We start from the raw sequence: 22,484 nt of genomic DNA on the forward strand, positions 1-22,484 counted from the left end.
TTAGGGATGGCTCTTGATACAAAGCCTAGAGGATTTTACAGGCCCCCCAGAGACCGGGTGCATATGTCACCTAATGCCCAAACTCGTGCATTCCGAGTCGTGGGTATAAACAAGTGATGGTTCAGTTCGTGGATTTATAGTGTATACCCCCGTACTCCCTTTTTCTGGGTAAGTTTTAGATATATATACCACCTTAATTGTATATTTCAAATGGTGGGTATAAACCAAAGTCCCATCTACAGAGAGTGGGTACTACCGTGATTATTCCACTTCTGACCTCATAGTATCAGAGATAGGGGGGAAAGGGATAGTCCACTCTTTCCTCTATGGGGTGGCTAATATCAAGTTTCACTATTATAGAGTGAAGCACGAGTAGTTGTCACTTCCACTATTCATGTGTATGGGAAGAGGCAACATGTACTCTCTGCTCGGTCAACTCTCTATAGCCGCATCAGTGTGGTCTTGCGCGGTCTAATATTGCCGCAATAAGAACACATAGTTAAGATATCCACATCAGTGTTGCATCGCGAGGTTTGATGTTACCGCATTGGAGGCACATCTATAGATGGGATAACTCTGTCTTTGTTATGCTCAATTGAATGGTTGAACTTGGTAAATAACAACCATATCAATCTCTAAAGTATCGATCTCAATCGTCAATCTCAATCAACGCGTTTCCACAAAAGGTAAGTATACCCATTGCTTCATCAGGATTGAGTTAGTCCTGTATGGTACAGGTTTTTGTTGTGGTTATTCTCTCAGTCATTCAATGTTTTTCTGACCTATACTTCTATAGATAGATGAGACTTATCTAAGTGACTTCTGATATCTAAAGCCCCCTATTCCACTTAGTTTGATAGTGGCAATTAAGGGCTGGTTAGAGGTAAAGTGCAGCAACCCATATGGTAAGGGTGCAGTTTGTAGCCACAGGCAGCTACAAAGACAGAGTTAACATAGTATGTTGAGCTGAAAAAAGACAAATGTTCATCCAGTTCAGTCCTTTTCGAACCCCCAAGTTGATCCAGAGGAAGGCAAACAAAAACCCATTGAGGCAAAAAGCCAATTTACCCCATTTTGGGGGAAAAAATTCCTTCCTGACTCCATAATGACAGTCAGAATAATCCCTGGATCAACACTCTTCAGAGAAAAGTTCCTTCCTGACTCCAAGTCCGGCAGTCAGATTTGGCATCACCATGTCCTTAAGGCTTCTTCAGACGTGCGTATATTGGCCGGGTTTTCACGCCCGGCCAATATATGCTGTCCCTCCCATTCACCGACTCTCTGCTTCTCTTCTCCCCTATAAGTGGTTTGCAATGGGAATGGGCGAGATGGGGCAGGGCTAAGCTCCCACCCCCTCTCCGCCCATTGTCCAAAGCCAGCAATAGGAGTGCGTGGGACAGATCGGAGCTTAGCTCCGCCCCAGTCCCGCCCCCTCCCATTGCAAACACAGGAGTGGAGGAAAGAGGCAGAGAGTCGGTGAGTGGGAGACATGGGGGGGCTGCTTAGATAGAAGCGTATATCGGCCGGCCGTGAAAACGCCAGCTGATATACGCTCGTGGGAATAAGCCCTAAGGTAGAGAGTTCCATAATCTCACTGCTCTTAAGGTAAAGAACCCCCTTCTATGCTGGTGATGAAGCCTTCTTTTCTCTAGACGTAGAGGACGCCCTCTTGTTACCGACGCAGTCCTGGGTATAAACAAATCATGGGAGAGATCCTTGTATTGTCCCCTCATGTATTTATACATAGTTATTAGAGATGAGCGAGTATACTCGCTAAAGGCAATTGCTCGAGTGAGCACTGCCTTTAGCGAGTACCTGCCCGCTCGAGACTAAAGGTTCGGGTGCCGGCGCGGGGGAGCGGTGAGTAGCGGCAGTCAGCAGGAGGGAGCAGGGGGAGAGAGGGAGAGAGAGATCTAGCCTCCGTTCCACCCCGCTCTCCCCCGCAGCTCCCTGCCCGCCGCCGGCACCCGAACCTTTTGCCTCGAGCGGGCAGGTACTCGCTAAAGGCAATGCTCGCCCCTTAGCCTTTTTTCCAGGGTAATAATCCCAATTTTAATAGTCTGTTTATTAATTTAGTTGGCCTTCTTTGAACCCCCTCCAGCACTGCAACATCTTTCCTGAGCACCGGTGTCCAGAACTGTACATAGTATTCCATGTGGGGCCTGACAAGTGCCTTATATAGTGGAAGAATAATGTTCTCGTCCCTCGCCCCTATGCCTCTTTTAATGCACCCCAAGATTATATTTACTTTTGCAGCTGCTGACTGGCATTGATTGCTCCAGTTAAGTCTATAGTCAACTTGTACCCCCAGCCCTTTTTCATATGACTTTTCCCTAGCTGTACCCCATTTAGTGTATATTGGTGACATCCATTTCTCCTGCCCATGTGCATAACCTTACATTTATCAATGTTCAAATTTTTTTCCATTTTCTACCCAAGCCCCCGGCTTATCTAGGTCCATTTGTAGCCGTACATTTTCCTCCATTGTATAAATTACCTTGTATAATTTTGTGTCATCTGCAAATATCGATATTTTACTGTGCAGCCTCTCTATCAGGCCATTGATAAATATATTGAACAGAATGAGGCCTAATACTGAACCCTGTGGCACCCCACTAGCAACGGTGGCCCAATCAGATTACGAACCATAAATTACCACCCTCTGTTTTCTATCTCTGAGCCAGTTCTTTACCTAGATACACACGTTTTCACCCAATCCGAGCTGTCTCATTTTATATATCAGCCTATTAATGCGGCACGGTGTCAAATGCTTTAGAGAAATCCAGATATATGAGATCAATAGACTCTCCCAGGTCCAGCCTAGAGCTTACTTCATCGTAGAAGCTGATCAGATTGGTCTGACATGATCGACCCATTGTGAACCCGTGCTAATAAGGAATTATATAATTGTTTTCCTTGAGGTATTCCAGGATGGTATCTTTCAGAAACCCCTTGAATATTCTTCCAATTACTTGAAGTGAGACTTACTGGCCTGTAGTTACCAGGCTCTCTTCTTGACCCCTTTTTGTATATTCGAACCACATTGGCAATGCGCCAATCCACTGCTACAACCCCAGTCTCAATAGAGTCCTTAAATATAAGAAATAGTGGTCTGTCTATCACGTCACTTAATTCCCGTAGAAACATTGGGTGTATTCCATCTGGGCCCGGTGATTAGTCAATATTTTATCCCTTTGCATCTCGTGTGACATTTCTTTTTCTCTCGTGAATATACTTGAGAAAAAACTATTTAATAGATTTGCTTTCCTCTGCATGATTTGTCAAAGGGCCAGTACTTTCAGTGCAAATCCTTTTACTGTTTATATAATTGAAAAATAGTTTAGTTTAGCAGCCCCTAACTGGATGCAGGCGTACAATCATTGTCTTTTTACTGACAAATTTTTAAAATCTCAGTTTAAGGCCAGATTTACACAAATGTGTATTTAAAATAGAGCATGCTGGGGGAGGGGGGGGGGGGTTCACAACTAAAATGTGCAGGAAAAATCAATACATTGGCCTTAGGCCTCAGTCACACGCAGACGGACGTACCTGAAGACGTACATGCGCCCGTGTGACTGAGCCCTAAAGCTGTATGCACATAGACAAATGAGATATTGGTACAAATTTCCTGTATAGCACTAGTAAAACTGCGATTTTCTGTGTGAAAATCCGGCATCGGTGGGCGTTTCAATGGTGAGACCCCCACTGATCGGACTTTTTTTTAACCTATTTTGTGTAAATATGATAAAAGTCAATTGTGGTATAAGAGAATTCGTAATTAATAAGAGAAGTTGCAGCAAATAGTAGGAATGTAAACCAACCTTTACACAGCTTTATCAATGGAAAAATAACAAAATGATGGTGGTCAGAAGACGGCAACAGAAAATAACATTTTTTTGAAAAGATAATTTTAAATGTAATGCAGTGAAAAGCACTATGCTATGTAGTTTGGTATCGTTGCAATCGTACTCACCCACAGAAGTGTGCAGTAAAAATAAGACCCCCCCCCCAAAAAAAAACATTTTGCAATTGTATTTTTGTTCCAATTCACTCCACTTAGTTAAATGTTTTTCAGTACACTATACGGATTATAAAACAAAAGTTATGATTTTTTTGAAGGTGGGGGAAACAAAAATAGGTGTGTCCTCAAGGAGTTAATAAAGTTTTGCTAGGGGTTAATGACAAAAAAAGCTTTTGCATGAGCCCCTAGGCGTTCAGCCGCACAAATGCACTGAACTGCTTGATGCCCTTGTGTGTACTTACATCTCACTTTTTGGCCTTTCAAGATAAACATAAGGGGTATTCCCATCTTGGGAACCCCTCTGTAGTGTGCTGCACATATGAAAGAATAGGACATGTAGTGATTTTTTTTTCATGCGTATCACCTAATTGCTATAATGGGTCCTAGTGCTGTATGTGACAGCACTCGGATGTGAAAAGGTTGACATACCATAAAAATGGAAAATAAAATCACATTTCTCAGGATATTGTTTCACCGCGATGAAAAGTGTAAGTGGGTCCCCACCTACCACGTGCTATTTATACTAGGGCCAGCTTAAGGTGTATATGGGCCCTCAGGTGATAAGTCTCAATGGGCCCTTCTTTCTATCTCGGCCCTGATACTGTAGAAGGGCGCTTATAATAAGCCGACAGCCAACACTTCAGTGATGATGTCACTGACCTTTGCATGCCACATTTTGCTCGCTGTACATGCCACCTTATGCCCCCTATACATGCCACCTTATGTCCCCTTTACATACCAGCTTTACATGCCACCTGCTGCCCCTGTACATACCCCCTTACATGTCACCTGTTGTTGCTGTACATGCCACCTTATGCACCCTATACATGCCACCTTATGTCCCCTTTACATACTACCTTTATATGCCATATTTTGCTCCCTTACATGCTACCTTTTGCCCATTCATATGCCACCTTTTTTCACTGTACAAGCCCTCTTTATGTGTCACCTTATGCCCCCTTCACATGCCACCTCTTGCCCCCTTTACACGCCACCTTTGCCTGCCCTTTTTTTCGTTTTTAACATGCCCCCTTTTCTTCCCTTTTACATTACACTATCCCCTTATTTATATGTGATCAAATAAAAACCATTACACAACACTCACCTCCTCTGTTGTTCCCGGCAGCTGTAGGCCATGCTGCTGTTCCTCGCTGACTTCCAGGTTGGGCAACTATGGGACACATACGATGGCTGCGGACATTTCCGGCCTCACTAAGGCTGCGTCTGGGGACTGCTTGGAGCAATTATGTGTGTTTCACATGATCAGCCAACCTGGAAGTCAACGGGGGATAGCAGCATGGCCTACAGTTGCCGGGAAGAGACAGAGGAGGTAAGTATGTTTTTTTTAATTTTATGAATCAGACTAAATAGAAATTAAAATCGGTGGGCCCGATTACTATGCTGACCCAGCGGTCCGAGCCTCCTTCCCATCCAGTAGGCCCCCTAAGACACAGTGGCCCCCGGCACCTCCGTGAGTTTGCTGGGTGCTGGCGTTGGCCTTAATTTATACTACCAATATAATCTTATGCAGCAAAGGCCCGTAAGCCTGACTGCCACTACTCCTCCCTCCTTCCCCATAACTACATGCTGGCGTGAATCCAAATGAATATATTGTAGAGGCTACGGAGGTTTTTCTCTGTCAGATTATGTATGGATCTGACAGAAGGAAATTGTACATGTTCCATGGGACTCGGTGTGAAGAGCTCTCCAGAGTGCACGAAGCCTTCCGCACAGTTTAGAGCAGCAGTAATATACGCTCCTACATTTTATGGTAGATCTGCTTGGCTTACATTACCAGATTCAGCTCTTGGCATGGGTCGGCCTATGTGCGAAGACGATTATGTCTCCAAGACCGTGCATGGTGACAATAAAAACATTGCATTCATCCTTGGGGCACATTTATTCAGTTTGCAGTATTAGTAAACCAGTCTCACACGCACATATACTGATACCTTTGCTTCTCTGGTGGTTTTCATGCTGTCGTCCTCGAATTGTCAGCTGTGCCTCATCACCTGTTTCTGATCCGGAATTCTCTTCGGACTTCAGATACCCCGCTGGATCTACGAGAAGAAAGCAAATGAGAACATTTCTGCCAGCATAATTGAGTTGGATTGAAAGACTTTATATTTCGATTCCATGTTTTCAGTGTTTTTCTGTCTGACCATGAATGTGCTCAAATGCTATTTTCTGCCAATTTGAGGCTTTCTTCCCACATAGAAGAAGATTTGTTGAAACCATCTAAAAGAAAATCCGTCTGTGTTGTCGTTCTTTAACCCCTTAAATTTGTGTTTTTTCCTTTCCACTTTCAAAAAAATCATAACTATATTATCCATCGGCGAAGCCGTCTGAGGGCTTGTTTTTCTGCTGGACAAGTTCTATTTTTCAATGGGAGTATTTAATGTGCCATATAATGTAGTAAAAAACGTCAAAAAAATTTTTATAAGTGGAGTGAAGTGGAAAAAAACCCCAGATATTCCGCCATCTTTGGAGTGGTCTTGTTTTTTGCTATACATATATACTGTGGCAAAAATGACATGACAACTTTATTTTATGGGTCACTCACTATGATTATGACTATACCAAATGTATATATATTTTTGTACTTTTTAAAAAATATATACGCATATCTTTGAAAAATAAAATTATTTTCTGCCGCCATCTTCTGACAGCCATAACTTTTTTATTTTTCTCCTGACATAGTTGTGTAGAAGCTCATTCCCGAGTCTCTATTAGTACCATATTGGAGTACATATGACTTTTTGATTGCTTTTTTGTACATTTTTTTTTCTTGGAGACAGGTGACCAAAAAAAGAGTAATAATAGTGTTAAATATGGGAAAAGATTTTTCTGTTGCTTTCAATACATTTTATTTTTTCTAATAACGAATAATTATTTTTAAAATCCCCATAAGGGACTTCAACTTGTGATTGTTTGATCGCTCATAGAATATAATGCAATACTAAGGATTGCATTATACCCTTATACCTTCCGGTTCCCTCCCTCTGGTCTCCGCAGTTACGGGCAGGCTTGCTTGCTTGCATCGACAGAACATCACTTTCTGGTAACGGGGTTTGTAAACCTTGCCTCCAGCAAGTGATTGCTTTGATTGGTTCTCGAGCACAGCGGCTCTGCCAGTCAGAGCCAGCACTCGAAGAACCAATCACAGCCATTCATTGAACTACTTTGAATGGCTGCGATTGGTTCATCGAGCGCTGGCTCTGATTGGCGGAGCCGCGGCGCTTTGGAACCAATCAGAGTAATCGCTTGCTGGAGGCGGGGTTTACAAACCCTGTTACCAGCAAGTGATGTTCTGTCATCGCTGAAAACTGCAAACAAACCTGCCCGGAACTGGGAGACCAGCAGGAGGTATAAGACATTCCCCAAGAATAAGACCCTGTGCCTCTTTTGGGGCAAAAATGAATATAAGACAGGGTCTTGTTTTCAGGGAAACACTAGTAAAGATACCCCATTAAAAATATAAACCTTTAATCAAAGATACTTTAAAACCATTATTAACCACATTATATACACACACAAAATGATAATAAACAATAAATACACGTGTGCCATCTGAGGGTAAAGGGTTATATCACAGGTATTACTACAGTGCTGACGATTTGTTGACAGAGATAACTTTCCAGAGACAGCCCACCTATATGGAAAGTAATGCTCTCGTAGCACACTAACCCTATAGAGGATCTACGATCACCCTGTCTAACTGTGGGGCAATCACCCTGATGAGAGCGCCCCCACTCAATAAAAGCCTAACCCTACAAAACCCTAAGAACAATACCACATCCAAACCCAACACGTTCATCAGGGGTCATCGGTGGATATTCATAATAAAGAAGGACATATCCACTATCCCCCACTGATGTGAACATCATGATGATGGATGCTCATAATGTACATTCATAAGTCACAATATCTACGGAATTGCATGGTCATTTTATTTCCTTTTGGTTTATCAGTTTACCGTGCAGCCAACTTTTTTATCAGCATTCATTTATGTATATCAGTTTTCATTTACATTTGCGTATATCAAACCCCTTATCTTTTATACGTCTATGTATTTATATATTCAATTATTAACTCATCCACTCTTTTGGTAATTAATTCACCTGAATTATGCTCTTCCCTCCAGCCCGCTATGTTAGCCTTGATTGTTGCGATTATGAGGATTTTTGAATGTAATGATTGCTGTTATTTTATTGATCATTTATTCTCATTACCCTGACTATTGTTATGAATTTTCAACTTTTATCACACTTTTGTACCCACTTTTCAAGTGATCCAGTTGTATTAAAAAAGAAAATCAGAAAATGGAAGTGGAATGGAAAGTATCTGCAAAACTTTCGATTTTTGAGCATCCATTCCATTAAATGTGGTGGTGGCTCAGTGGTTAGCATGGTTGCCTTGCAATGCTGGTGTCATAGTTTCAAATCTCATCAAAGGCAACAGCAACTTTGGAAAACTCCATACAGCCATCACCCTTGGTCAGATTTGAATCTACAACTCCGGCACTGCAAGGCAACGACATTGATAACTGAGCCACCACACTTGCTCTTTTATGGCTAGAGAAATAGAAGAGCAAGAAGAATAAACACAAAGAGAACATTAAAACCCAAAATAGGCCTTGAATAGATTTGAACCTACAACAAGCCAGCAATGCTAATACACATTGTAACATTGGGGTTCTAAGTTCATGTCTGACTGTTGACAACATCTGCATGGAGGTTGCATGTTCTCATTGTGTTTAGTCTTCTAAAGCATGGTGGCCCAGTCATTAACACTAATGCTAATTGTAGGTTCAAATCTGACCAAGGGTGATGTCTGTGTTGGCTTTTTTATGTTCAATTTGTATTTATTCTTCTTGTTCTTCTATTTCTCTGGTAATGAAAGAACAAGCGTGGTGGCTCAGTTGTTAGCGCTGCTGACTTGCAGTGCTGGAGTTTCAAATCTGATCAAGGCTGATGACTGTATAGAGTCTTGCAAAGCTGATGTTGCTCTTGATGACATTCATTGAAGAGCTACTGCAAAAACTACTACTACTACCACCATCACTATGCAGAAAACTGACAAACCTGGGAAGGAAAAATAGATTGTCTTCATGTTCCTTCCATCTGTCTCCAATTGAGTACAATGCAATAAAAAATAGATCCATCTACATTCCGTTTCCAAAACTGGAAAGAAAATGTAGCAGTCTGCACTTTGGATCCAGTGTGAAAAATAGAAAGGAGACGAAAAATACAAAAGCAAATTAAAGCTGAAGACCATTCGCTTTAATGGATTTCAATGGCCTTGAAAATGGAAACGTCTTTCCATTTTGCTGTTTCCCATTGAAAACAATGGGAAGTACTTGCTGATCCAATGAGAAGCTGCGCCGGAGGATCACAAATTTACTGAAGTGATGGGAGGCGCTTCTGTGCCGCACATTGATAAGTGCGATATTGGTCCGAGTTTCATGGCCTGATATCATGCTTGGCCATGTGAAACTAGCCTATGGATATGACTTTTTGATCACTTTTTATTATATTTTTTTTTATAAGAGATGGGATGACCATAAAAGCAGGGTGAATAATGTTGCTTTGATAGATCTGACTTTTATGCACACAGCGATATTAAATATGTTGGGGGGGGGGGGTTAATTTAGATTTTTTTTTTAGAAATATGGCAAAAGCTTTTTTTTTTTTTTACTTTTATAACTTTTTATTTTTTAATAATTAATAAAACTTTTTAAAACTGGCAGGCATGGCTTGATAGGCAAACTGATAGCGGCCCTGGAGCGTCAAAGCCTTAAATTACAGAATACACATTGTAGCCGGAATCCTGCAATCCCTGGATATATTTGAAATCTTAAGACTAAGGCCTTAGTCAGACAGGCGTTTTTTCGCGCGATTTGCGGATCGCATGACGGATGCGCATCCGCAAATCGCGTGACCGGTGCGCACAAGTCGCCCGCAAATCGCTCGAAAATCTGCTCCTAGCCGCGTTTCATTAGAAACGGGCCGGAGCTGTCCAGCGCATTGCATTCAATGGAGACGGCAATAGAGCCGCCTCCATTTAAAGCAATGCGCTGCGGGCGAGCCCGGGATGAATTGTCGGGAAGGGCTTAAATCTATAAGCCCTTCCCTGCAATGCATCCTAAAATGTGTTAAAATAAAAAAAAAATTGTATACTCACCTTCTCCCGGCAGCCGGAGCTCCGTGCGGCCGTCCTGCAGTGGGTGTGAAGGGGGTGTGAGTCAGACCTGCCCCCTGATTGACTCAGCGCTGAGCCAATCAGAGGCATGCCTCACTCACACCCATTCATGAATTCATGAATGGATGTGAGTCAGACCTGCCCCTGATTGGCTCAGCGCTGAGAGGCTGCAGTCACTCACCCATTCATGAATTCATGAATGGGTGTGTGAGTGAAACCGGCCTCTGATTGGTCAGGGCTGTGACCAATCAGAGGCAGATCATTCAGCAGGCGGGGATTTTAAAGCCCCGCCGGCTGAATAGTGCCGAGAAGCAGTTCAGGAGAACTGACAGCGGCCGCGGCTGGACTCCGGCTGCAGCGGAAAGGTGAGTATACAATTTTTTTTTATTTTAACACATTTTAGGATGAATTGCAGGGAAGGGCTTATATATTTAACCCCTTCCCGACAATTCACCCCGCGCACGCCGGCAGCCCATTGCTTTCAATGGAGCGGCTGTATTGCCGCTCCATTGAATTCAATGGGCGAACATCTGTTACAGCTGTGGCAGAGAAGAATGATTTGTCTTCTATATGTTCTCAATGGGGTCGGCGCTGCTGATAGGTGCGATCTGCGATTTTTTGTTCTATAATTTATCGGACGAGCGCATAAAAAGCGCTCATGTGTCCGATACCATTGCAAAGCAATGGTTTAATAAAATCGCCGGACGCATGCGCATGCGCAAATTGCGGCTAAAAAAGCCCGTCTGACTAAGGCCTAAAGGGAGGTAAACCTGTAGAGTAGGTTCCCATCTAAGTAAAGGACGTGGTGGATGGGCCTAGATGTTTTGATGAAAGATTAAATCTTGTTATTTGTATAGTGCCAACTTATTCCGCACCAAGCTGGGTATTCATTTTACCGACCTCGGGAGGATGGAAGGCTGAATCAGCCTTCAGCCGGCTGCCTGAACCATTCAACTCGCAACCTTCAGGTCATGAGTGAGAGCTTAGGACTGCATTTCTGCTGCCTTAGCACTCTGTACCACATGGGACTCTTAATGTGGTTAGTAAATATAAGTTAAGTAGTTTTATTCCAATATTAAGTGTGTGCTGAGGCACATATCTGTTACCTGTGGATTTTAATCAGGATTTGCTGCAGAAGCACTGCGGATATAACCCTTTGCAAATCTACAATAATTCTGCTGTAAATTTGCAGCAACATAGCAATTCTTGATGGCATAACAACTCATGTTGCGGCCAAAGACGCTGTACAGCCCAAGTCACCTGCTAAACATGCAGATTTTGATGCGGATTTTCCAGTGCGGAATAGTCCGCCATGTGTGAATGTACCTTTGGGCTTCATTTGTGCTACTACTCAGTAGTCCTGAATTGAAGAACTACAGGCTGCTGTAAACTGATGTGTTGATGTAGTTGCATACATACAGCATATATTTGCTAACAGGTAGAGTAAGAAATTGTAGTGATAAATCCTAACATTTTCTGAAAGGTGGAACTATGTTTTTTTCTCCCTTTTTTGGAAAATACAGCCTCTTTAGCGACCATTCATTACTTCTATCATAGTTTACATAGAGGCTACACTTAGAAAACCCCTGTGTATCATATCATATAACACTGCTACAAATAAACTCTAAGCAAGCCATCCCATAAGCCACTTTCCATAATCTCTGATTTCTAACACTAATGCATGCTGATCTGCTCCGCCATATGGCACCTAATACTGTTCCAAATCATGAACAATCATTTAATCAGGGCAGAGGTTTTGGTGAGAAAAATAAAAATGACTCAGGAAAGAAATGTCTTGCAAAGTTGTAAATTAAATTGACACAGATGATTATTATCTGCTCTGATGATATGCGCACACGGCTTCCAACGGATCTGTCACCTTAATATGCTGCCCTATTTAATGGCTCTATGGAAGAGCAACATATGACATCTACAAGTCTGTACTATTAGTAGCTAAATTGGCATAAAAATTGTGCCCCTTGGCTCTCATGCAACCGAGTGTGTTCAATTTTGGTCTGTGAAAAAATGACAAATTTCAATCCGCGAATTTGTTTGTTTTGGGTTCACACATGTGTTGTTTGTCTTTTTTTGGAAAAAAAAGCATTATGATTTTTTTAAAGTTAGGAGGAGGAAACAAAAAATTAAAAAAGGATGGTCGTTAAGTTGTTAGGGACTGCAGCTTCTCATTAAACCAGTTCAATGCAATAGTGTGACCTGCTAGCCAAACCCTTTTTGTAAATCATATTACAGCAGAGTAAAAAAGGAGTATTTAGGTACAAATATAGAATCATAGAGTTTGGAGGGACCTTCAGGATCATCGGGTCCAACCCCCTGCTCAATGCAGAATTCACTAAATCATCCCAAACAGATGTCTGTTCAGTCTCTGTTTGAAGACTTCCATTGAAGGAGAACTCACTATCTCCAGTGGCAACCTGTTCCACTCATTGATCACCCGGGGGCTCCCACATACTTACGTTTTTGTAATGCTGCGTTTTTTGTTAACGCGATTGTCAGTGAGACTTTCCAATGTTAAAAATGCAACGCAATGCACCAAAAACGCAAGTGTGTGGGAGCCCTCACTGTCAGAAAGTTTTTTCTAATATCTAATTTGTGTCTCCTCCCTTTAAGTTTTATCCCATTGCTTCTAGTTTTTCCTTGTGCAAATGAGAATAGGGCTGATCACTCTGCACTGTGACGGCCCTTCAGGTATTTGTAGACAGCCATTAGGTCTCCTCTCAGCCTTCTTTTTTGCAAGCTAAACATTCCCAGATCCTTTAACCGTTCCTCATAGGACATGATTTACAGACCGCTCACCATCTTGGTAACTCTTCTCTGAACTTTCTCCAGTTTGTCGATGTCTTTTTTAAAGTGGGGTGCCCAAAACTGGACACAGTATTCCAGATGAGGTCTGACTAAGAAAGAGTAGAGGGGGATAATTACCTCACGTGATATAGACTCTATGCTTCTCTTAATACATCCAAGAATTGTGTTTGCCTTTTTTGCTGCTGCATCACATAGCTTACTCATGTTCAGTCTATGACCTATTAGTATGCCCAAGTCGTTTTCACATGTGCTGCTGCTTAGCTCAATTCCTATCATTCTGTATGTGTTTTTTTCATATTTCTTGCGCATATGTAGGACTTTGCATTTCTCGGTGTTAAATACCATCCTGTTTGTTGCCACCCACTGTTCAAGTTTGTCCAGATCTTTTTGAATCCTCTCTCTTCCCTAGTGTTAGCTATCCATCCTAGCTTTGTGTCATCAGTAAACTTGATCAGTTTTCCATCAATTTCCTCCTAATTTATAAAAATGTTGAACAACACTGGGCCTAGGACAGAGCCTTGTGGTACCCCACTGGAGACATTCTTCCACTTAGATGTGCAACCACTTTTGACCCATCTTTGAGTACAATCACTCAGCCAGTTGATGTAGTACTTCTTATCTTGAATACTGCATTGTACTACGCTACATGTGTGAAGTCCCACACACAGCCTACTGCCACCTATAAACAATACTCTGTTGTGGAATATTCCATCAGCGTCTTGTGATGGCGGCACTTGAGCCCCCATGGCTAAGGGGCTGGGTCATAATTTGGACCCCTGCAACCCCATATAGCTTTGCCACTGCCTGATTTTTTTATTTCTGAAAATCTGTTTGATGTTTTTAGCATGTTATTTGCATAGCCTGCTGGACAACAATAAGCTACGCAAATGAACATTCAGCAGGTTAAACAAATAGATGTAGCACACCAAACGTTCATCGGACTTCTGCTGCATCCGTACATAGGTACTCCAATTCAATTGGGTGCTGCGATAATTAGGAATTGTTAAGTTCCTCTGATGTAAACAATGCAGTTACATAAGTGGAACTTCTCCTCCTCACTCCTTAGTTTACCCCGAAGGAGCCATCAAGATAAAACTTGATTCTTTCAGACGCGCTGAGTGGATTTTCAGCTTGCAGTTCTTTTATACACACACTTTTGAGTCTAATGAAGGAATCCTTTTAGACCTCGATTTCCTTCTGGCTGTATGTCCACCTTGTCTCTGAATAGTGGGGATAGATAAAGATAAAGTCTGACTGCTGAAACTTGTGGCCTGTCAAGTTTTCTGAGGAGCTAAGGAGTAAGGAGGAGAATTTCCACCTACATGACATATAAGGTAGAGATCTCGTTAGGGAGTAATTGCGAAACCCTGCTGTTTTGAAAAGCTGCTCATCTCCTGACACATATCTGAACATGTCCAGCCAAGAGGGAAGAGAAGTGTGTCATTATGTCTGTCATTTCACGGGAACTAACTCAGGCTCATTACGTATGTGTATGATATATGCAGGTCTACATGTATGATATGTATATCATTTTGTGGGCAAATTTTTAATATATCAGCACATTATCAATAACTTCTCTCTATATAATTCCTAATTAACAGGAAATTATAGAGAGAACCAACAGAAATTGGCTCTCAGGGTCTAATACATAGATTAGTGGGTGTCCAATCCACAGGATCACCACTCAATATCAGAAGGCTCCTTTGATGTTAATCCAGACATGGACCCCCCACAGACCATCGATTGCCATTAAATGCATGTACTGACCTACCTGGCATGGTTTCTATGTAATAAAATGGCACCAGAGTGGAGTATGTCTATAGGATGCAAGTGTAGCATTACATATGGACGTGGCACACAGGAGGCAAGCCTTGTATATGGTACTTGCATCATTCTTTATGTATTTTTACCCTGTTTCCCTGAAAATAAGACAGGGTCTAATATTAATTTTTTCTCCAAATAATTTTACTTTTTTACATGTAAAGCTGCTTAGACGCTATTTCATTTGACTTTTTTAAAATTAACTGTAACTAAGGCTTATATTTGGAGTAGAGCTTAGATTTCGAGCACCTCAAAAATCCTGAAAAGTCATGCTAGGGCTTATTTTGGGGGGTAGGGCTTATTTTCATAATCCCAGCTATTTTCCATTGATATATTATGTTCTCTGTGGAGTAAGGGTTATTAGCTTAGGTCATTCTTTGATGTCACTAATTAGTTAATTGGTGGTGGTTAGGCTTTGATGATGTCACATGGGTAAATATAAAATAGTGCACAGTATTGTAATTTGTTGAAAAAGGCTGCATTTTGTGGAATAAGGGCGGCTTCACATTTGCATTGTAATTAGAGATGAGCGAGCACCAAAATGCTCGGGTGCTCGTTACTCGGGACGAACTTTTCGCGATGCTTGAGGGTTCGTTTCGAGTAACGAACCTCATTGAAGTCAATGGGCGACCCGAGCATTTTTGTATATCGCCGATGCTCGCTAAGGTTTCCATTTGTGAAAATCTGGGCAATTCAAGAAAGTGATGGGAACGACACAGCAACGGATAGGGCAGGCGAGGGGCTACATGTTGGGCTGCATCTCAAGTTCACAGGTCCCACTATTAAGCCACAATAGCGGCAAGAGTGGGGCCCCCCCCCCTCCCAACAACTTTTACTTCTGAAAAGCCCTCATTAGCATGGCATACCTTTGCTAAGCACCACACTACCTCCAACAAAGCACAATCACTGCCTGCATGACACTCCACTGACACTTCTCCTGGGTTACATGCTGCCCAACCGCCCCCCCTCCCCCCCACAGCGCACACCAAAGTGTCCCTGCGCAGCCTTCAGCTGCCCTCATGCCACACCGCCCTCATGTCTATTTAGAAGTGCGTCTGCCATGAGGAGGAACCGCAGGCACACACTGCAGAGGGTTGGCACGGCTAGGCAGCGACCCTCTTTAAAAGGGGCGGGGCGATAGCCCACAATGCTGTACAGAAGCAATGAGAAATAGAATCCTGTGCCACCGCCATCAGGAGCTGCACACGTGGGCATAGCAATGGGGAACCTATGTGCCACACACTATTCATTCTGTCAAGGTGTCTCTGCATGCCTCAGTCAGACCGGGCTTTTTAATTCATAGACACAGGCAGGTACAACTCCCTATTGTGAAGTCCCTGTCGACCGACAGCATGGGTGGCTCCCTGGAACCCACCGGCGATACATAGAAATATCCCTTTGCATTGCCCAACACAGCTGAGGTAGTAATGTCGTGCTTAATGCAGGTGGGCTTCGGCCCACACTGCATGCCCCAGTCAGACTGGGGTTCTTTACAAGTGGACACATGCAGTTACAACTCCGTGTGGACCCACAGCATGGGTGGGTGCCAGGAAGCCACCGGCGGTACATAAATATATCCCATTGCATTGCCCATCACAGCTGAGGTAATGTCATGTTTAATGCAAGTGGGCTTCGGCCCACACTGCATGCCCCAGTCAGACTGGGGCTCTTTAGAAGTGGACACATGTAGTTACAACTCCGTGTGGACCCACGGCATGGGTGGCTCCCTGGAACCCACCGGCGGTACATAAATATATCCCATTCCAGTGCCCAACACAGCTGATGTAACGTCAGCTGTAATGCAGGTGGGCAAAAAATTAATTGGATTACACTGTAGGCGAGGGCCCACAAAAATTGGTGTATCAACAGTACTAATGTACCTCTGAAAAATTGCCCATGCCCAACCAAGAGGGCAGGTGAAACCTATTAATCGCTTTGGTTAATGTGGCTTAAGTGGTAACTAGGCCTGGAGGCAGCCCAGTTTAACGAAAAATTGGTTCAAGTTAAAGTTTCAACGCTTTTAAGAGCATTGAAACATATAAAAATTGTTTAGAAAAATTATATGAGTGAGCCTTGTGGCCCTAAGAAAAATTGCCCGTTCGGCGTGATTACGTGAGGTTTCAGGAGGAGGAGCAGGAGGAGGAGGAGGAATATTATACAAAGATTGATGAAGCAGAAATGTCCCCGTTTTGGATGGTGAGAGAGAACGATGCTTCCATCCGCGGGTGCATAATACGTATTGCTTAGGTATCGCTGCTGTCCGCTGGTGCAGAAGAGAAGTCTGGGGAAATCCAGGCTTTGTTCATCTTGATGAGTGTTAGCCTGTCGGCACTGTCGGTTGACAGGTGGGTACGCTTATCCGTGATGATTCCCCCAGCCACACTAAACACACTCTCTGACAAGACGCTAGCCGCAGGACAAGCAAGCACCTCCAGGGCATACAGCGCGAGTTCAGGCCACGTGTCCAGCTTCGACACCCAGTAGTTGTAGGGGGCAGAGGCGTCACGGAGGACGGCCGTGCGATCGGCTACGTACTCCCTCACCATCCTTTTACAGTGCTCCCGCCGACTCAGCCGTGACTGGGGAGCGGTGACACAGTCTTGCTGGGGAGCCATAAAGCTGGCAAAGGCCTTGGAGAATGTTCCCCTGCCTGCGCTGTACATGCTGCATGATCTCTGCGCCTCCCCTGCCTCCTGGCCCTCGGAACTGCGCCTTCTGCCACTAGCGCTGTCGGATGGGAAGTTTACCATCAGTTTGTCCACCAGCGCCCTGTGGTATTGCATCATTCTCGAACCCCTTTCCTCTTCGGGAATGAGAGTGCAAAGGCTCTCCTTATACCGTGGGTCGAGCAGTGTGTACACCCAGTAATCCGTAGTGGCCAGAATGCGTGTAACGCGAGGGTCACGAGAAAGGCATCCTAACATGAAGTCAGCCATGTGTGCCAGGGTACCTGTACGCAACACATGGCTGTCTTCACTAGGAAGATCACTTTCAGGATCCTCCTCCTCCTCCTCTTCCTCCTCCTCAGCCCATACACGCTGAAAGGATGACAGGCAAGCAGCATGGGTACCGTCAGCAGTGGGCCAAGCTGTTTCTTCCCCCTCCTCCTCATCCTCCTCATGCTCCTCCTCCTCCTCCTGAACGCGCTGAGATATAGACAGGAGGGTGCTCTGACTATCCAGCGACATACTGTCTTCCCCCGGCTCTGTTTCCGAGCGCAAAGCGGCTGCCTTTATGCTTTGCAGGGAACTTCTCAAGATGCATAGCAGAGGAATGGTGACGCTAATGATTGCAGCATCGCCGCTCACCACCTGGGTAGACTCCTCAAATTTTCCAAGGACCTGGCAGATGTCTGCCAACCAGGGCCACTCTTCTGTAAATAATTGAGGAGGCTGACTCACACTGCGCCGCGCAAGTTGGAGTTGGTATTCCACTATAGCTCTACGCTGCTCATAGAGTCTGGCCAACATGTGGAGCGTAGAGTTCCACTGTGTGGGCACGTCGCACAGCAGTCGATGCACTGGCAGATTAAACCGATGTTGCAGTGTCCGCAGGGTGGCAGCGTGCATGTGGGATTTGCGGAAATGTGCGCAGAGCTGGCGTACCTTTCCGAGCAGGTATGACAAGTGGGGGTAGCTTTTCAGAAAGCGCTGAACCACCAAATTAAAGACATGGGCCAGGCATGGCACGTGCGTGAGGCTGCCGAGCTGCAGAGCCGCCACCAGCTTACAGCCGTTGTCACACACGACCATGCCCGGTTGGAGGCTCAGCGGCGCAAGCCAGCGGTCGGTCTGCTCTGTCAGACCCTGCAGCAGTTCGTGGGCCGTGTGCCTCTTCTCTCCTAAGCTGAGTAGTTTCAGCACGGCCTGCTGACGCTTGCCCACCGCTGTGCTGCCACGCCGTGTGACACCGACTGCTGGCGACGTGCTGCTGACACATCTTGATTGCGAGACAGAGGTTGCGTTGGAGGAGGAGGAGGAGGAAGGTGCTTTAGTGGAGGAAGCATACACCGCCGCAGATACCACCACCGAGCTGGGGCCCGCAATTCTGGGGGTGGGTAGGACGTGAGCGGTCCCAGGCTCTGACTCTGTCCCAGCCTCCACTAAATTCACCCAATGTGCCGTCAGGGAGATATAGTGGCCCTGCCCGCCTGTGCTTGTCCACGTGTCCGTTGTTAAGTGGACCTTGGCAGTAACCGCGTTGGTGAGGGCGCGTACAATGTTGCGGGAGACGTGGTCGTGCAGGCCTGGGACGGCACATCTGGAAAAGTAGTGGCGACTGGGAACCGAGTAGCGCGGGGCAGCCGCCGCCATCATGCTTTTGAAAGCCTCCGTTTCCACAAGCCTATACGGCAGCATCTCCAGGCTGATCAATTTTGCAATGTGCACGTTTAACGCTTGAGCGTGCGGGTGCGTGGCGTCGTACTTGCGCTTGCGCTCAAACTGTGGCGCTAGCGACGTCTGGACGCTACGCTGAGAGACATTGCTGGATGGGGCCGAGGACAGCGGAGGTGAGGGTGTGGGTGCAGGCCAGGAGACGGTAGTGCCTGTGTCCTCAGAGGGGGGTTGGATCTCAGTGGCAGGTTGGGGCACAGGGGGAGAGGCAGTGGTGCAAACCGGAGGCGGTGAACGGGCATCGTCCCACCTTGTGGGGTGCTTGGCCATCATATGCCTGCGCATGCTGTTGGTGGTGCCTCCCCAGCTGATCTTGGCGCAACAAAGGTTGCACACCACTGTTCGTCGGTCGTCAGGCGTCTCTGTGAAAAACTGCCACACCGTAGAGCACCTTGACCTGTGCAGGGTGGCATGGCGCGAGGGGGCGCTTTGGGAAACAGTTGGTGGATTATTCGGTCTGGCCCTGCCTCTACCCCTGGCCACCACACTGGCTCGGCCTGTGCCCACACCCTGACTTGGGCCTCCGCGCCCTCGCCCGCGTCCACGTCCTATAGGCCTACCCCTACCCCTCAGCATGGTGTATTACCAGTGATTTGATTTCCCAGGCAGGAAAGAAATTGGCGCACGGCTGCACTCAACCGTAGCTGGTTGCGTCTGATTTTTTTACGTTCTCCACGCAGCACTCACGTACCCAGAGCCCTTAGGACTGACAGAGGCAGGGCAAATATACTTTTTTCCCTTTTGTTTAAAAGGATAGGCCCACTGCGTCTATTCACTGAATAATAAGTTTAATAACTGACACTGTGTTGCGGCCCTGCAAAAGTGTCACAGAACTTTACTGTTGCAGAGTTATTAACTGTGGCAGAGCAGGTATTTTCCAGGCAGGAAAGAAATTGGCGCAAGGCTGCACTCAACCGTAGCTGGTTGCGTCTGATTTTTCTACGTTCTCCACGCAGCACACACATACCCAGAGCCCTTAGGACTGACAGAGGCAGGGCAAATATAACTTTTTCCCTTTTGTTTAAAAGGATAGGCCCACTGCGTCTATTCACTGAATAATAAGTTTAATAACTGACACTGTGTTGCGGCCCTGCAAAAGTGTCACAGAACTTTACTGTTGCAGAGTTATTAACTGTGGCAGAGCAGGTATTTCCCAGGCAGGAAAGAAATTGGCGCAAGGCTGCACTCAACCGTAGCTGGTTGCGTCTGATTTTTCTACGTTCTCCACGCAGCACACACGTACCCAGAGCCCTTAGGACTGACAGAGGCAGGGCAAATATAATTTTTTCCCTTTTGTTTAAAAGGAAAGGCCCACTGTGCCTATTCAATGACTAATATAACTGTGTTGCGGCCCTGCAAAAGTGTCACAGAACTTTACTGTTGCAGAGTTATTAACTGTGGCAGAGCAGGTATTTCCCAGGCAGGAAAGAAATTGGCGCAAGGCTGCACTCAACCGTAGCTGGTTGCGTCTGATTTTTTTACGTTCTCCACGCAGCACTCACGTACCCAGAGCCCTTAGGACTGACAGAGGCAGGGCAAATATACTTTTTTCCCTTTTGTTTAAAAGGAAAGGCCCACTGTGCCTATTCAATGACTAATAACTGTGTTGTGGCCCTGCCTACACAATTCTGTGCCTGTAGTATCAATGCAGGGTGCAATGCTCTGCACCGCCGATTTTGAGAAAAAAAAAAAAAGCAACACAGCTAACAGCAGCCTGCACAGTACTCCACACAGTTAAATGTGGCCCTAGAAAGGACCGTTGAGGTTCTTGAAGGCTACACTCACTCCTAACACTCTCCCTGCCTAAGCACCACTTCTGTCCCTAATGCCGGGTGCAATGCTCTGCACTGCCGATTTTGAGGAAAAAAAAAAATTTCTCCACTGCTAACAGCAGCCTGCACACACGTAGATGTGGCCCTAAGAAGGACCGTTGGGGTTCTTGAAGCCTACACTCACTACAAACACTCTCCCTACAGCAACTCCAATAGAACAGCACTTTCCCTCAGCTAACTCACAAGGCATGTGTGGCGAGCCGCGGGAGGGGCCGACTTTTATACTCGGGTGACATCTGATCGCCCCAGCCACTCACAGCAGGGGGGTGGTATAGGGCTTGAACGTCACAGGGGGAAGTTGTAATGCCTTCCCTGTCTTTCAATTGGCCAGAAAAGCGCGCTAACGTCTCAGAGAGGAAACTGAAAGTAACCGGAACACCGCGTGGTACTCGTTACGAGTAACGAGCATCCCGAACACCCTAATATTCGCACGAATATCAAGCTCGGACGAGTACGTTCGCTCATCTCTAATTGTAATCTCTAATCGGAGGTTCCGTTGCATTTTTTCGTCCAGCTAAGAGCTGGGCAGCTGAGCAGGAAATCAGCTGACCCTATTATAGTCAGTGGAGTCTGTTTGGCGCTGTTCGGTTCCATCATAAGACGGAGACGTTTTGCCACAGGGATTCCATGTTCCTGCTCCCCTAACTGAGCAGGAAATCGGAACCCCAGCTGCAGATGTGAAACCACCTACCACTACCTTCATAGGAGCAAATTTTTGCTCCGTGCTGGGTTCGTATTGGAGGGAGCGTACTACGGTGATATTATAAATCTATAAGACTAATCACATGACCATATTTTTTACATCTGTTTTTCAAAAATGCAGTACACTATTTTTTGGCGTACTTGTATTCTTTTCTATTGGACAAATATAGATCAGTATTTAGTCAAAAGAAAACAATACAAATGCAGATTAAAACTGGGATGTAATGTGGTATGAAACACGTCCGGAATATGGATTTGTATTAGGCCTTTGTCAGACGGGTGTTTTTTCGCGCGATTTGCGGATCGCATGACGGATGCGCATCCGCAAATTGCGTGACCGGTGCACGCAAGTCGCCCGCAAATCGCCCGAAAATCTGCTCCTAGCCGCATTTCATTAGAAACGGGCCGGAGCTGTCCAGCGCATTGCATTCAATGGAGACGGCAATACAGCCGCCTCCATTGAAAGCAATGCGCTGCGGGCGAGCCCAGGATGAATTGTCGGTAAGGGCTTAAATATATAAGCCCTTCCCTGCAATTCATCCTAAAATGTGTAAAAATAATAAATATATATGTACTCACCTTCTCCCGGCAGCCGGAGCTCCGTGCGGCCGTCCTGCAGTGGGTGTGAAGGGGGTGTGAGTCAGACCTGCCCCCTGATTGGTTAAGCGCTGAGCCAATCAGAGGCATGTC

At 45.3% G+C, this 22,484-nt stretch overlaps 1 protein-coding gene across 1 annotated transcript in view; it reads right to left on the bottom strand.

The window, feature by feature from the left end:
- ASTN2 (astrotactin 2) overlaps positions 1 to 22,484 on the bottom strand; it is a 728,537-nt gene that overhangs the window by 460,698 nt on the left and 245,355 nt on the right. Inside the window, exon 4 of the mRNA XM_066580842.1 lies at positions 5,974 to 6,081. Coding sequence (XP_066436939.1) covers positions 5,974 to 6,081 — 108 coding nt within the window. The remainder of the gene's footprint in view (positions 1 to 5,973; positions 6,082 to 22,484) is intronic.

Source organism: Eleutherodactylus coqui, chromosome 10 (assembly GCF_035609145.1).
Source record: "Eleutherodactylus coqui strain aEleCoq1 chromosome 10, aEleCoq1.hap1, whole genome shotgun sequence".
NCBI lineage: Eukaryota > Metazoa > Chordata > Amphibia > Anura > Eleutherodactylidae > Eleutherodactylus > Eleutherodactylus coqui.